The sequence below is a fragment of the Dicentrarchus labrax genome, unplaced genomic scaffold (genome assembly GCF_905237075.1).
Source record: "Dicentrarchus labrax unplaced genomic scaffold, dlabrax2021, whole genome shotgun sequence".
NCBI classification, from domain to species: Eukaryota; Metazoa; Chordata; class Actinopteri; family Moronidae; genus Dicentrarchus; species Dicentrarchus labrax.
In genome coordinates this window covers 817,001-833,950 of record NW_026136702.1, presented here as the reverse complement: position 1 = coordinate 833,950, position 16,950 = coordinate 817,001, and the positions used below count along the sequence as shown (strand labels likewise).

The 16,950-nt window shown below is 40.1% G+C and overlaps 1 protein-coding gene across 24 annotated transcripts in view; it reads right to left on the bottom strand.

The window, feature by feature from the left end:
* The window catches only part of LOC127377762 (regulating synaptic membrane exocytosis protein 1-like), a 91,288-nt gene that overhangs the window by 19,468 nt on the left and 54,870 nt on the right, over positions 1-16,950 (bottom strand). For 15 of the 24 annotated variants that reach the window (XM_051425964.1, XM_051426013.1, XM_051425954.1 and 12 more), the window contains 14 exons: positions 11,852-11,892; positions 11,088-11,201; positions 10,880-10,979; positions 10,299-10,422; positions 8,503-8,520; positions 7,004-7,050; positions 6,120-6,235; positions 5,896-6,026; positions 5,318-5,489; positions 4,685-4,838; positions 4,343-4,399; positions 1,823-1,985; positions 996-1,100; positions 367-426 (listed from right to left, as the gene is read on the bottom strand). In XM_051425964.1, the coding sequence (XP_051281924.1) occupies positions 367-426; positions 996-1,100; positions 1,823-1,985; positions 4,343-4,399; positions 4,685-4,838; positions 5,318-5,489; positions 5,896-6,026; positions 6,120-6,235; positions 7,004-7,050; positions 8,503-8,520; positions 10,299-10,422; positions 10,880-10,979; positions 11,088-11,201; positions 11,852-11,892 (1,402 nt within the window). Of the gene's footprint in view, positions 1-366; positions 427-995; positions 1,101-1,822; positions 1,989-4,342; positions 4,400-4,684; positions 4,839-5,317; positions 5,490-5,895; positions 6,027-6,119; positions 6,236-7,003; positions 7,051-8,502; positions 8,521-10,298; positions 10,423-10,879; positions 10,980-11,087; positions 11,202-11,851; positions 11,893-16,950 lie in introns of all 24 variants that reach the window. The other 9 variants (XM_051426059.1, XM_051426115.1, XM_051426119.1 and 6 more) reach the window with 6 other exon arrangements.

Below are 16,950 nucleotides of genomic sequence, written 5' to 3'. Positions count from 1 at the left end.
TTGACAATAATAAAACTATTCAACTATCGCCAGCTTTATTTTTTTAAGTCCAGCCCACAATTTGACTTCTACTTAAGTGCGTTTTAAAAAGAACATTATGTAACCATTAGACTGTATACACACAAATGACACACAATTTACTGTCACAACACTTATATTGCTTCTACAGCAAAGTCAAAGAGGCTGGTATTTTCTCATTCCTTTCTAAACACTATTTTAAGTGATGGATTTAACTTTTTAAAGACAATTAAGAGACAATCTGATAAAAAAAACAACAACTAAAAAATAAGAAACACTACGCACACAAAACTACAACTGAACCAGAACCCAAATGTAATAAAAATATGTTGTGATTGGCCAGTTTACCTGGTGTGGAGGCACTCTGCACTTTTGCCTCGCATTGACTGGTGGATCATGATGACCTCACTGTGGTTACCATGGGGATGGATGACACATGAGGAAATCAACAACAGTCAAAAAACCACAAGAGCAGAAGGAGAAGAGGGTGAATAGGAAAGAGAAGGTGTTGCTGATTGCTACACACACACACACACACACTCACACACACACTCAGAAAAGCCACAGATTTTTGCAACCAAAGCCGCATTTTCTTAACACTGCTCTAAAGTCACTTTATGACAATCAACGGATAGCTACTGCAACAAACTTGATCGAGGAAAAAGAAAAGCTGTGAAAAAGGGAAATTCAGTGAAAGAAAGGGAAGAAAAACTAAACCAGGAAATATTTTTTTAAATTGATAAAAGTTATAATAAATGAAAATAACCGTTTCATTAAATAAATAAAAAAAAAGTTTTTTAGGAAGTTTCATGACCGGCATTCACACTTAAAGTTAAAAACAGAATCTCTACTGCCGTCACATACCAACAAATAACATCACACACAAAAAAATCACAGTGTCACTTTATTTGACAAACACTAGAAACATTGACTCTAACTGGTTATTACAAGCGGTGCTCACACACAAACACACACACCTGTCATCCAGGTACTCGTCCTCCTGGTGGCGACCTCGGGCAGCGTCGTAGTAGCGGGTTGGAGAACGAGAACGACGAGTGTGAGGAAGCTCATCATCCAGACTCCTAAAAAGAAAGGATAAGAAAGGAGGAAGGAAAGAAAGAAAGAAAGAAAGAAAGAAAGAAAGACTTATGTCAGGTTAGTGGTCGGGCGGCATTGCGGCAGACTCTTGGCGGGGCTCATTTGGCCCGGCCAGTAAAAGCAGAGCTGGCAGCACTGCGTGTTCTGCATCAGACAGACATTTCATTAGTAGATGGACTCTGTTTGCCGGCTTCCAACAAACTCTCATTCCTCCACTCTCGCACTACCATGTTGCTTTTACCTCTTACAAGTGACCAGTGTCTCCTCACCAGGTTGGTCCTTTATTAGTATCCATTATCAGACATCAGGCCATGCTTTCCACCTCTGAGCAGTTAATGATTTTGAACCTCAACCCTATCACACAGCTGTGTCACAGTCACTACAGTAGGAGACCAAAGCAGCTTATTAAGACATATTTTGACTAAAATATGACCATTTGAAGCATACTAAATACACAAATGGGCAGCAAAGAAGTGGATTATGTGTGCATAAACTTGTGATGGCTGGAATTCATCACAACCACTGTGAACCGTAGCCTCAACTCTCCTTGAAGGCTAAATTTGTTTTAAAGCCTTTTTTTAAGCTTACAGGAGGGTTTCAGTCCTGTTGTTCCTCAAACTGATTCATGTAAAAGAATGCGCAACTGTTCAAATTTGGCATGTTGTTCCTATAAGAATAAAATCTTGTCTCGTCCTTTAACCCTCACCTCTGGGCGGGAATGTTGGCTGGCCGTGAACGGATTCGTCCCTGCTCCTCGCGGTGCGGGGAGACCGATCGGGAACGTATGTGATGGGTGGGCGTCCTCTGCTGGTCCGGCACCTCCAGGGTGGACGTGGGCTCTCGCTGCCTCTCCCTGCCACGCCCATCCGCTGCTGGGTGCGAATGTACACGTGCACGTGCACAAACAAAGAATCACACTCTCGTTAGTAAATGTGTGCTAAGGAATAATGTAAAAAATGTCAAGGAACTCTTTTACTCTCTCTAACTACCAGTGTAGGCCATTAGAGCCCTGATCTGTAGTTGATTTACAGTGAAGCGAAATCTACAACAACCTCAACAATTACATATTAGCTTAGTGTAGAATCTAAATTATTTTCATGCAGATGCCCAAATTTATCAGAAAGTAGAAAACTATAAAGTAGTTACATTTATATTCCCTAAAATGTTCATTAACTATTTATGGTAGTAATAATAACTCAAGGTATTTATCTTCAGTAATTATCTCTCCATATAGTTGTTATTGGTAATGGCGGGGTCTTTGAATCTAACAGTTAGTTTTTTTTTAAAAATTTTTTTTTTAAGGGGGGAAGAAAAAATTTTTTGTGGGCTTACGGTGCAGCCAACGGATATCTGGGCTAAGACTTCCTCAGCGATCAGATTAGTAATTAATCAGATTACAATCAAAAAAACAATACAATAAAAACAATCAAATCAAAAAAAAAAAAAAAAAAAAATTTTTAAAAAAAAAAAAATTTTAAAAAAATTTTTTTAATATAATCCAAAAAAAACCCCAAAATCAGAAGCCAAAATCTTGGTCCCATGCCTTCAGAATCTGCATTCATATACAGATGTCAATTTATAGAGATTCATTTTAGATTACCAAGAGTTAACTTGTACATGCTAACATATCAGCTTAGAACCTGATACCATGAAACATATTGTATGGCAACAACAATAGGACATTGTGTCTCAAGGATGCAGACTATTTAAAGATTAGCCTAATAATAGAAGAGCAGCTGGCTATTTTTCATTACTGTGCCCTGTATTTTCAAATGTAGTAAAAAATAAAAAATAAATCTTTTTTGGAACTATCTCTGAAGATAAAAATATAAATAGAGAGACTGATCAGCCTTGAAGGGATCGGTGCAACTGTGTCAGGCTTTGTTGTGGTCCCAAGGTTGCTGGTTTCATTTCCAAGAGAAAAGCACCTCAAAGCTCACAGTGGGCCGTTGGGTTCGCTTTGGAAAGTACTACCAAGGTCTTTCATTTATTCCTACCATGCATGGAAATTAAAACAAAAAGGGATGTGGTGTATTTTTCCATCCCTTCTGTCTCTCTTTTTTAATATGGGTACTAAGAAACACAGACACATGGTAGGGTTCGACTGATATGGCTGAAATTGACAGTGTGTCAAACAGCCAATAGACTATGGCATCACAATGGCATTTGATGAAAATGTTAGATAATTCATTCAGTTTGACTCTATACATCAGTCCAACCCTAACACACAGAGACACACACATCTACAGTAGCACACTAATACACACAAACAAAAAGCTGAGTGTTTCAACATACATGGTAGTAATTTATCTTTTAGTTTCCTTATCAAATGAACGTGTACAAACTATATGTTAGATGAGCCCCGTTTCAGAGCTCATCTGAGTCACAACAATGTCTGATTGGTCCACGGAGCCTGGATGCTCTCCACCCCATGCAAACATGTAGTCTATGACACATACGTAACAGTGTTCCCCATAAAGGGAATTTATTTGTGGTGGCCCATCATACAGTATCGTTTTTACAGTAGTACAGTTTTAAAGTGACCAAAGACTTGATGTCATATGAAGACTTTAGCATCAGTTTACTGTATATCAGTCCCTCCAGAAAGTTGCGATCACAAAAAGTAACCTTGCACGACTTTGCAATTCTGTCCTATCACTGCTACTTTTCCCCAAATTTGAGTAATCATTGAAGTTCCTGCGCAACTAGTTGAGCCATACATCACCACACTCACTACCTTGTTTCTAGTTGTAAAGATGGAAACCATGCAGACATGTGCAAGAAATTATACAAAAAATAACATTAATTGCAAATATTTTTGCAATCCTCACTTTCTCTGCAAACACACAATGTTTTTTAGAAAAGCTGCAGTGAAATCAGCCTTTTAGGCTGCAACAATCCCAAAAGAAGCGCACATAGTCCTGGAAAGACGGATATATTTCTAGATTAATTTCAACAAAACAAGTGAACAATTTTTCAGATCCAAATTGAGCCTTTCTTTAGCTTCTGTCAGCTGGTGCAACCTTTGCTTACCAGTGAAAGGGCTTCTTGTCATGTATGCACAAATCTATCGAATACATCTTGGCATAAAATGTATTCCATAGAAAATTTAACAGCGATCCCATGCCCCCTGTTCCAGCCAAGCAACCCCGGCGACAACACCACAAATAAAAACACAGTTTGTGAGAGACACTGAATGTAACGCTAGGAAACGATCCCCACCCACCTTTAGACATTACTGCTGTACCCTCATCAAATTCAGGCTCTGTAACACGCTGAGAACCTAAACAGTCATAGACACACACACACACACACACACATATAGATGTGTATACACCACACACACATATACGCATGCACGTATCCAGGCACAAATGCAGTATTAGGGAAGGGTAGTGAAAAGAGACATTGGCATACTTTGCTCATTGATAGTGAACCACACACAATCCTTTCTCTCTCATAGTGATGCATGCACGCACACTCACACACAGAGACATAGGTACCACATGTACACAAATATATATATATATATATACACAATTAAGGGCATTCATAGACTCAGACTTACGCTGCAGCTTCTTGCCGGGGGTGTCTGTGTGTGTGTGTCGTCGGGGCAGGTAAGGAGAGGCTCGGGGCAGCGGTATGGATGAGACATCATGGGTTTGGAGTGGATACCAGTGAGGCTTGTTGTCCAGTAAGGCCGTCTCTAGCTCTATCAGGATCTGCTCGAGTCAGAGTCCACAGTGAGTAAATGTTTTGCAGCTGATTGATGTAACACAGACAGTAGAATCTGTTTATGAGAATACATCAGGAAAGCTTTTAGGTGTGCTGCTCTAAACACCCGCTGTCTTGGTATTTAGTGCAAAAATGTTCTGGCACAGAAGAGGAGGTGCAGGTCAATGTTTTTAATGTATTATAATTCACTTGGAGTGAACAAGTGACAGACAAGTCCAACTCGTTTTACCTCTAGACTGCTCTCCAACAACTCCTGAGGGAAATATCTGGAACTTTAGCATCCAAGTGCTCCACTATGTTTACCAGGGAGTCAATAATACTATATTCATCTATCTTTATGTCAAACTACAATATCCCTTTGACTGTCTCTAAATTTTTAGCAAACAAAATATTAAAAATGCCTTAAAACATCTAGAAATGCTGCTAGAAACTAAAACACATTGTGTGTGTGTGTGGGGGGGGGTACCTCTCCCATAAAAGTGCTGTCCTCCTCTGGTGACCTGGGTTGGTCCCATATAGTCAGCTCCAACATGTGGTTGCGGAAATCCCTGCGATGGATGTGAGTGTAGACGAACGTCTGGTTCCACTTGGGCTCACAGGTCTTCTTCATTGTTTTTGTCCTTCGTTTGCTCTTGTCACTGTGTTAGAAAATACAGACACTGAGCCAACCAAGTTCCTTTTTCAGTTGACACTTACTGTTTGTCCTGTGTGCAGAAAAAACTTCCAACGCACAAATCAGAAGCTTGCTTATGCCTCATTCATCTAAATTTACTCTACTCCTTTTTCAGGAGGAAACCCAAAACTGTCAATCAATGCTTTACAGAACATACAGACCCCCCTTCAAAGGTCCAGTGTGGAGGATTTACTGGTATCTAGCAGTATAACTGATTACAACTCCATTGCTTCAAGCTCTCCTTCTAAGCTCGAAGGAGAAACTACAGTGGCAGAGAGTATTGTGTCCATCTGACTCATCTAAACTAATTTCTGATCCCATTTTAATCATTTTCATTACTAGGACTGCCCGTGAAGGGGTTGCTGGCATACCTGCGGTCAGGAAGGAAGTACATTTTGACGTAGGGGCTCCTGGGCCGTCCGTCAGGCCGAAGAGGAAGCTCCGCAGCCTGCAGCACGTTGACTATTAGCTGATGGCCCACTTTGTCGTACCACAGCTTCACCTGGGTGGGAAACGCACGCATAAACAAATCTGATGCTTCATCTTCATCTTAACACACCAACAGCACCAACACACTCAAAGTGCTCACACTCACTGAGAGTTGCCCCGGCATCAACTGCGGAGCATCTTGGAGCATCCCGGGACTGGAGGGAGACAGGACATTTAAGGACGGTCTCTCCATCTTCTGGGACTCAAAAGAACTGGAACCTGCTATGAAGACAAAAAGGTTTCAGAAAGGACAAAAAGTCTAGATAAGAGTGGGAGGGAAAATGTGAGATCTGGTCCAATTCTAAAACAAGTACGTAATGTCCAGCATTAAGAGTTCCTTTCATATGAAAAGAGAACAGACCATTCCACAGCTAACCTGTCAGGATGACAAATTGCCAAGCTGCTGACCTACTTTGAGTCTGATAGGCTTTTGTTTAGAAGTATTGGGGCCTCATATACCTTATGGTCACATGATCAAGTATCATTTTAACTACTCACTAAAGCTGACCCCCTTTTCGCCACTCTTGACGTCATAGATTTTGACATAATGAATTTCCTGCAAAGCTAGCAGTTAGCAACCTTACTGGTTAAAGTCACACAGAATGAATAGTCAGTAATCCAATGTCTTATCAGGATCTCACTGCACCCCACCGTGTAAATACATTTCAGTTTGTGTGCAGATTGCAGAAATGAGACACAAAGTGATAATTAGTCCTGATAGATGTATTTTCAAACTTTGGACGGAGCTTGGCTAGCCGTTTCCCCTTGTTTCCAGTCTCGATGCTAAGCTAGGCCAATCACCTCCTGGCTCCAGCTCCATGGTTGACACACGAACATAGATTTCTTTCTCGAAAATAAATACATTTAAATACATTTACATTGCACTGTACAAAAAATGTAAATAAACCACAGAGCTTCCTCCCAAAGAAAAATAACTTTGTATAAGACAGACAATCAGGCAGACAGAGATAAAAATACAGAGATACCTACTAGATTCTAATGGAGGGTGGGACGTGTCGGGGATTCTTGGGATATCACTGCAAAAGAAGCAGCAGAGATCACGTCAGTCACTCTCGTACTGGCCTCTAACTGGACTGAACAAAGTTAGTAGTGTTCTCGATGCACAGCCACACATGCATATAAATGTAGTAGTAGTTTACTGGAAGAAACTGTAATTCAAAGTTATTTGGAGATTTAAATATCATGTAGTTAAACATGGAGAAGCAAAGGGAAGATGTCAGTAGAGCAAAGTTCTTCTCATGACTGCAGTGTTTCCCAGACTCACTCAGACATTTTAGTCTGGCCATTGATCATCGGAAATAATAATGGATGGAACCGGTAGCTCAATTCTGTTCACACCATCATAATTTCTTATCCATCACCACCACTACAATTAAAAGGTCCCATGGGAAACACCAGAATCCACTGCACCAGCTTCATGTAATACATAAAGAAAGCATGGCAATCTGTGTAACACTTATCAGCTTCAGAAATTCAGAATGTAAAAAGTGGAAAAACTTCAGTATTTTAAATTTGCAGCCCCACCACTCAGGGGTTTCTTTGGTTACCATGGGGCAACAGACTGATATTCTATGATATTCTCTTCAAAGTAACAGCTAAACATTTGGTCATTTACATATATTCACTTTCTTTCTGAGAGTTACACGACGAAGATGGTACCACTCAAACATCTGTGTGACATATTGTCTCTTTTTATATTTGTACATATTTTTTCTTGCCTTTATTTCATCTTTATTTATATGTTTCTACGTTTATTGTTATGCACCAATGTACCAAGGCAAATAAAGACTGGAAGCAGCAATGCCAATCGCCTCTCAGCTCCAGTGTTGTAAAAAAAACATGAGACATTGATGTCCATCTTCTCATTTCACACGGAAAGAAAGCAAATAATCTCCCAAAATGTTGAACTGTTTCAAGTTTTTATATATTTTAACATTTGCTTTTAAAAACAAACATTAAACTGATAAGTGTTTCATGGACCCTAGGTTGCCCATTCCAAAATCAAAAATTGAAAAATGTAAATGAAATAAAAACAAATTGCTTGCTTTATGAATCCCAATGTCCCAACTTCCAAACCAATAGATTAAAGAGAAAAAAAGAAATAAGCATTTCTTATTTGACACTGTAAGTGCTGGATTTCACTTTGGGATCGTCAGACTTTACCAGGAATGTAAAAAGAGGAATTCCAGACGTTGCACAAACAGTTTAAAAAGCTTGCAAAAGCAATGCTACACTGATGGACATTTCCCATTGGCCATTTTGCATCCCTTCAAGTGAACTTTCAATTTGATTTAATAGGAGATGAAAAATCAGAGCTATATTCACAAAAGCCAATGTTCAATTGCAGCAATCCCTGCTAAATGGGATTCAGTTCATTTAGGGATGCAAAATGGTACCAGCAAAACCAAAATTGTTTCCATAAGCGTGAGAGGATCAAAGGGTCCTAATAAAAGGGGCAGATTACTTACTGATATTTTCTATACACCCTTCGTGAGTGTTTGGAGAGAAATTAATACATTCAACTTTTTTTCCCCATCAAAGAGCAAATGAGGTCAAATCTTAAACCCATTAAAAGGACTTCTCTTACAAAAATAGTTTATCACACATAGGGAAGCACAACTTGTAACTAAGTATTTTATTTGACAAGATTATCCTGAAGAGTTATCAAGCCAACCTAAAATTCTAAAAAAGTCTGAAAAAACTAAGATCAAATAAAAAATAAAGGCGCATAATGAACAATGAGTAGATTATTCATAGTGTAACATGTGACTGTACACAATGTAATCTAGACTGCGTCTTATAATTCATGTCCTATGTGACATTCTTGTTTCAGGTATAGAAACTGAAACAGTAGTGCTTTACTAAACGGGTCCATGTGATCTGCTAATCATTTCGCTGGAGTGTTCAGGACTATGTTACTTGTTACTAATCACTAATGGAAAATAAAAAAACTAAAAACCTCTGAATTAGTTCATTCCAATTGATTGTGTGTAAAAGCCGTCGGTGCACAGCTGGTCAGCTGAACATGCAAAAATGTGGAATTTGTCAACAGATAAGCAATTCAACATGTATAAAGCATAAAGTCTCAATTAGAAATTAGTGATGAATTAATATTTATTTAAGTGTCTATTTCCCAAACAATTAAACCCACATTTTAGTTTATCAGGGAAACTTGCAAAGAAATGATTAGGATATAATATGAAAATTACTGACCTGTAAAATAAACTATAAGATACATAATATTGGCTCTTGAAGTAGAGTGAGATATGTTGAATGGGTCCAAATATTACAGTGAATAAACAAGCTATTATCTCTATAACTTAGGCTGTGGATTCATTTAAACACATTTCCAAATGTCTCTCACACACACAAATTAGATTTATTCTACAGTAGTTTGAACCTGCTCGCAAACACACAAATTATCATCAACAGCAATAAATATACTGCAGTAATTGTGACTTCAAGACATTTAAACAAATGATATCCAGAGATAGATCATTACACAGAATTAGATTAAGAGAAATTCATCGTTTAAGTTATGAGGCTGTTGATCTGCATATATACTGTATGTTTCCTGCCTGCAGGGGATAATGAAATACTTCCTGAATACAGCACACTCCACCACTTACTTCAAATTAAAACGTCTACTTCATTCAATTTAAAGCAGCTTAATAAGCTAGTAAAAACCACATCCATTTCTCAAAAGCATAAATCAATGTAATCCAAACGAGGATGCTGAATTTTAGAGGACATATCAACTTAAACACATTTTAGGATACAATCTGCCAAAAAACGAGGCATTCTTTCAAGCTGCAGACCAACCTGCTGCACTGTTCATGACCGGCTCAGTTGAGCTTTTAAAAGGCATCAACTAAAAAAGCCTCTTGTCATTTTTACGGAGTTTACGGTCGATTTTACTTTGTCAGTAACGATTCACCTTATGTCATCCTAGAAATAAACACAAGTGCTTTTTTAAAGGGGACAAAATGGAAATCTCTTGTTCCGAAAACTTGGCAACTCCTGCAGCAGGTAGTGGCCGGCTATTTTTAATATTTTGAATGCAGTCGCACAGTCGCCGTCAGAATACAAATACACGTCCCTATCTCACATCTCATCTGAGGTCAGCCAACTCTTGAGTCAGAGCCTCAGTCAACGCTGCCTGGTTGAATTCAACGGTTACCCTGCTGACTTATAACTGAAGGGTTGAAGGGTATCACAAATACCTACATACAGCCGTACAGAGAGTGTTTTATTCCTGACTTACCCAATAGGCCTGGATACCACCAGCTCCACTTGAGGCTCAGCTTGAGACTCCAGGATGATGTTGTAAACTTCTTTCATGGTCGCCCCCGGTAACAGCTTCCCATTCCACTGCAAAACTTCATCCCCTGAAATCAGACGTGCATACACAAAATCTCTAAGGATAATTCATCTTTATTCTATATGTTTCATTTTGTCAATAAATCTCATGAAAAGACCAAAACTAACACTTGTGTTAGTCTACTTCTCAGTACCAAGGACGGATACACAGCAGGTGTGTTAGTGAGTATTGGTTTCGGTCTTTTTATGAGATTTATTGACAGATAGAAAAACATATATTTTGCGAACCTTTTAATTACTTATCTAGCATTATATGTAAGGCCATTGTAGAGAAAAAAACACAATTAAGTGAAAACTGGATGAAGCTAATTAAAGATATGAAACAGCCCAACTTACTCTAACAGTTAACATGGAACAAACCTGACACTGCATGGTGCTTTTAAAAGCCTTATGTTTGGAGCATAATGACTTTTCCAGTCTTTGTCCAGACCTGCAAATAGTGTGACACGTGATTGTTTAGACTACCTGCTCTGAGATGTCCCACCACGTCGGCCAGGCTTCCCTTCTTGACTTTAGTGATGAAGGCACCTAATCTCCCTGACTCTGTTATTCTGCCTCCCACCACCTGGAGAGAGGGACACAGAGATATTAATGTCATATAAAGAGAAGACAACAGTGACTGCCGTTTGCAAAAATATTAATATCCCAATTATAAATATGTGTCCTCTCTGACCTTTAACCCCAGCAGAGCTCCGGCTTCTTTAGGCATGGTGGCACTCCTCTTGCTGAGGGTGATTCTTCCAATGAGATGGTCTCCCTCCTTGGACGGCTGCCAGGTCCCAGGATGCTGCAACAGGAGACATCATGAGACACGCTGACACTCAGAAGACAGGCACAAATAAAAATCAGCTACTACTGGAGAATTATTAACATTTAAACTGTTATTTTGATATATCGTTTCTTATCTGCCAGAATGTTGACTGTCTTTGACAATAAGTTGTTAACTGTCTAAATTGTAATCAGCAGATAAAAGTTTCCCTTGAAAACAGTTATTAAGTTAGTTCATTTCCGTTAATAATGATGCTAAATGCTTGTCTGGTTTCTTTAAGAGCTGGTGGGGAAAAGTGGCAACTTCATTTGCATCTCAATTTGATGCATTTTTCCTCCAACTGATCACACAGCATCGAAATGACATAACACAACACCTGGGTTCAAAAACGTCTGGCAGATGAGAAGTCAAGTGATTTACATGAACGGATACTTTGAATTAACGGCAGTGATAGCTACCATCACTACAGCCAAAGACAAAAGCAGAAAGACAAGTTCATCAACAGGAGATGCAAATTAAAGTACAGTACACAATGACATAGCAATGAGCACCTTACAGCGCCACAGGAACACACACATAAAGCCTGACAAACCAATTCATACTGAACTGAAAACGCTGAAGGAACATAGAAAAAACATTCGATAAATAGATAAAAACCAGCGACTTACATGCCATACAGTGGGGTCATGTGGGTAGCACTCCCAGTCGCCTGCAAGAGAAAAGAGACCTGCTCAGATACTGTGGAGGAAGTAGAGACGATGACCTCCTTCATATCCCGTGATACATTCAAACACACACACACACACACACACACACACACACACACACACACACACAACACACACATACAGCAGAACCTGTATACACAGCACATACCAGCCTGAGTCCTCTCATACACAGCTCGGCCAAATTTGGGGGCTCTTCAGAAGGTATTTGTTTACAGTGGACAGGGTTAAGTTTATTGAATATTCAGGCCTGGGCTCGAATTAGAAATTTATCACCGCAGTGGCAGGACTCAGCCTCAAAGTAGTCCGCCGAGGCAGCGATGATACCAAAAGGACAGCTAAGCCTTTTAAAATGCTTTAAATCCCCTTCCAGATACGTTATAGATTAGATGTTGTGGATTTATGCTGTGTTGTAAGGCTTTGGTAAATGATGACCTCATGTTGATGGTCATTATGAAGCAATAGAGCCAGAAGTCTACTAGAGTTGCAGAAAAGCATTAAAATAATGCAGATTTTCCTTTATATTAACTTTTAAATTCAAGTATGGAGGCTCGAGTGTGCCAAAGGAATTATTATAGACTTACATCCTGTATAAATACAATCAATTCATGACTTTGACTTTGCACTAACCCTTGCTGCTGCAACAAACTGAATTTCCCCTTTGTGGGATAATAAAGGGTTGTCTTATTTTTTATTTATCAATCTCAAAAAGCTATTACAACTTGAGTATCAGTAATAAAATGAGCATTTAATGCATTATACAACTTAAAGTAAAAAGTAAGTCTAAAAAATAAACGTAAAATAAAATACACTTTTTCTGTCTTCAATTTCAGAATTGAATCCCTATTTTCAATTTGAATCAATAAAAAAATACATCTACATTTTGTGATTTCAAGACAGTTCTCTTTAATTTAAAGATGAGTAATCAGCGTGGCATCTAAAAATGTAAATAAAATCCAACCCACAGAGCAGCAGTAGGAGCTCTGATTGGCCCGACTCCTGCTAACACATGAAAAATAATTTCCGCACTGATGATTAATAAAGTAAATCTTCTCTTTCACCAGATAAGAGCTCTCGAACATGAGGAGAGCAACTCCAGTGCATTATCTTTTTCACTTTATCTACTTAAGCACCAAAATACCAAAGCTAATTCCTTGTACTGTACATGAAAACCTGCTTGGCTGTAAAACCAATTGTGATTCTGATGTGATGCCAACAGACACGTCTCTGTGACAGCTCCGTTCACTGATGAAGACAGTTTGATAGCGCTGAAAGCTTCGGAAAATGCTGGTCAGTGGATTTTAAGTGAGGAACTGTTTTGCTAAATATTAAGTTCCTTTAATTTGGTAAATGTCAGAGTTTCATTTCAATTCAATAGCTGCTTGTAGTAATAATACAGCTACAGTAAACCTAATGCGAGGACAATCTGATGATCAGTTTCTTCATTGATTTCTTTCAGTATCAGCGGTTTTAGGGAGCTCCCAACAGGAACTGCTGCATTTTCCTCGAGCCAGCAGGAAATTTTAGACAATCACACAAACTATTGTCAACGGTTCAGCCCCATCTCCCGTTTCAGTCCAAAAACACAGCCTCCTCTGCACACATGGGCCGGGGGGTGGTGTTGAAATGTGTGCAGGACCTCGACGACACTGTTATGACACAGAGTAAAACAGAGCCAAGCGTTCCTAGGAGCCAGGAGGCTATGAGGTTAATGAGTTGTGACAACTTATAGTGACATTATGTAATCTTAAAGCAAACGCTCCGACGATAGACAACCGAGTTCTCAGTTTCATAACTCGAGCGTGAACGTAATTTTGTTCAGTGGGTGGGCCACTTGGGTATTTCTAGACTTACGGGGATCCGAATTAAGAAGAGAAGCTCACAATGGGGTCAGGACCCCTTGAAAGGTCACGTGGTGCAGACAGGGTTGTATGAGATTTAGAAAACTTGAACTAATACATTCTTAATTAAAATAGTAGTATGTGTGTAATATAGCCTCTTGTAAATACAATCCATTTGGAGCTATCTTTATCTTCTTGACAAGGGAAAATAAAAGTATCAATAATGAATCTATACAACCAGAATGGAGCCTATCATAGAACGGACAACAGGACCTGTGATAGCATTACTTTGGTAAACACAGTTAATATTCATCCAAAAACCCTCGTTCTCACATTTTCCTTATCATGCTTTAATGCTAGCACAAACTAGCTCTACTCTCCAGTACCAGGACAGTGCTGTCTTTTTATGTCCATGTCTTCTACAAGGATCGTCAGCTTTCAGCTGATCGGCTGATACATCGGTGCATCCCTAGTAAAATGCATATGTGCTGGGCAGAGAGGTTGACAGGCATACTAACAGTAACTAATCTTGGCTCATAAAATGAAATATAAATAGTAGAATTAGTGGTAATAAAAAAATAAAGTTTATAAATAAAGAGCAGTTAAAAAGTTGAGAATCAAGGTGCTCGTGTGTGTGTACTATTTGTGTTTCCTGATGAGTTGGTAGTGTTTGTGCACAGATCATAACAGGATCTACTGTACTGTGACTGACTGCATATTTGAGTGTGTGTGTATGTTTTCCTGCACCGATCTTACGATGATTTACATGCCTGGATGCTTCTCGGCTGCCAGCGACCGCATCTGTGAGCTGACCTGGTCTCGGTCTCGAGCTAAAAAAGGAAGCAGCTACTCGCTGCCACGCTGGTGTGTTTAAAACCCAGCCTGACAGAACACTCTCATCCTAAACCTCCACTTGATCGATGTCAAAGCGCCTGGTCTGGGTCCAGGCTGGCGCTGCGTGCTCCCTCTGTCTGAGCAGAACACACTGTATGGATGTTAGCTTCCAGTTAAAGTGCACCTTAATGTAGCATGAGTATGACTACAGTCAGATACTGTACAGTGTGTTAAATACTGTCTTTGTTATTAGGGAGACACTGATTATTGTCGGAAGCCATGCACAATGCAGTGGTAAATAAAGAGAATGAGAGATCATTAGAAGGTAAACATTTCTATTTTTAGAAAAATGATTTAAGCTCATTTGAGTAGTTACTATAACATATCATCAAGGGCCAGTTCTCTTCTCTTCTTCTCCAAGTTTCATGTTGGTTTATGAAGGTGAGTAAAGTTTTTTTTTTTGCTTTATTGCTGAAACATCATTAAATGATTTTTGATTGGGTTTGATTTTAAGGGGCTGAGCCAAAATTGATCAAATTGACTGGACCTGGAGATTCTGAATGTGGAAACGCTGCAGCCTGCTTTGGATTAAAGAGCTGCGGACCTTGAGACGATCCACCCAGCCAGTTCAACCAGTGGGTGCTGTGGTCGCCCCAGGAGGAGAGGTAGAGAGCCGGGAAAGGAACCGTTATGGCCCTGCTTAAACTAAAGGCTGCTCCTGGCTAATGTGGATGAAATGGGGCTCAGGCTAGCCAAATTTATCTATATTTAACTCAGATTAAATCCAAGATAAGATAAAAGTTCATTATGACCTTTTAAAGGTTGGTTTGACAAAGTAAACTTAACTTTAAAGGCTCTTAGTAGCTTTTACTGAAGCTTTCTGACACATCTCATGGTCTTTATCAGTGACTGTAAATACCATGGAAGATATAATATGCGCATGAAAAGCTTAAAGATTAAAATCACTGTCAAAAAGAAATCATTCATATGATGACCAATCAAGAAGAGGCATATGAGATTCTCACTTTTCAAGAGAAATACAGTCATTTCTCTGCTTGGAATAATGGAGGATGAAGGATATTGGACATGGAGAGTTTATTTTTGTGGAAGGGTCATTTAAAAACTTTAAATTAGTCTATGCTACTGTAATGATGAGACAAGGGGGGAGCTTTCACCTTCATTTCAGTTGCAGAAGGAGTTTGTACAGTTGTCAGGGAGACTTTCAATGACTCAATGACTTTACAAGGAAAGGAACATGACATGGTTTAAGTTCTGTTACAATATTATAATAATATCAGACGACATACTGGGTCTTTTCTAGTCAGCTTTAGCCAGGAGAGCACATATAGCATTGCAGCAAACCTACACCAGAACAGGACTGGTAGTTTGATCCTGCTACCACATCTGGAATTCAAGAATAGTAGAATATTACTCCACCCCTTAGGGTACTTACACCCCTTAGCCTTTAGCTTCTTATTTTTCTAGCACAGTTGGATACGTAGCAGCGCGCCCGAGGGCCTTGCAACGGTTGGTAGTGAAGTGACATAACCCAGCTTGGACAAGGTTAGAGTGTAAACAGTAGTGTGTTCCCAGGCTCGGGGACCTAGTGAGGCCACACAAGGTCACTCCTGGGATCAAGTGGGGTCAAACTGCCCCATCGCAGACACGCTAACACGCAGTGTGGGACTGCCCCCCCCCCCCAGGGCCAAGCTGAAAACAATACAACATGACACACAGGAAAACATTCAAACACACACACAGGCTCACACACACACAGGGCTCACACACACACACACAACGGGCTCACACACACGGGCTCACACACACAGGCTCACACACACACACACAAACAGGGCTCACACACACACACACACACACACACGGGCTCACACACACACAGGCTCACACACACGGGCTCACACACACACACACGGGCTCACACACACAGGGCTCACACACACACATGGGCTCACACACACACATGGGCTCACACACACAGGGCACACACACACACACACACACACAGGCTCACACACACAGGGCTCACACACACACACACACAGGCTCACACACACGGGCTCACACACACACACGGGTTCACACACACACATGGGCTCACACACACACATGGGCTCACACACACAGGGCACACACACACACACACACACACACACTCACAAACACAGGGCTCACACACACACACACACAGGCTCACACACACGGGCTCACACACACGGGCTCACACACACACACGGGTTCACACACACAGGGCACACACACACACACACACAGGCTCACACACACACACACACACACACAGGCTCACACATACAGGGCTCACACACACACACAGGCTCACACACACAG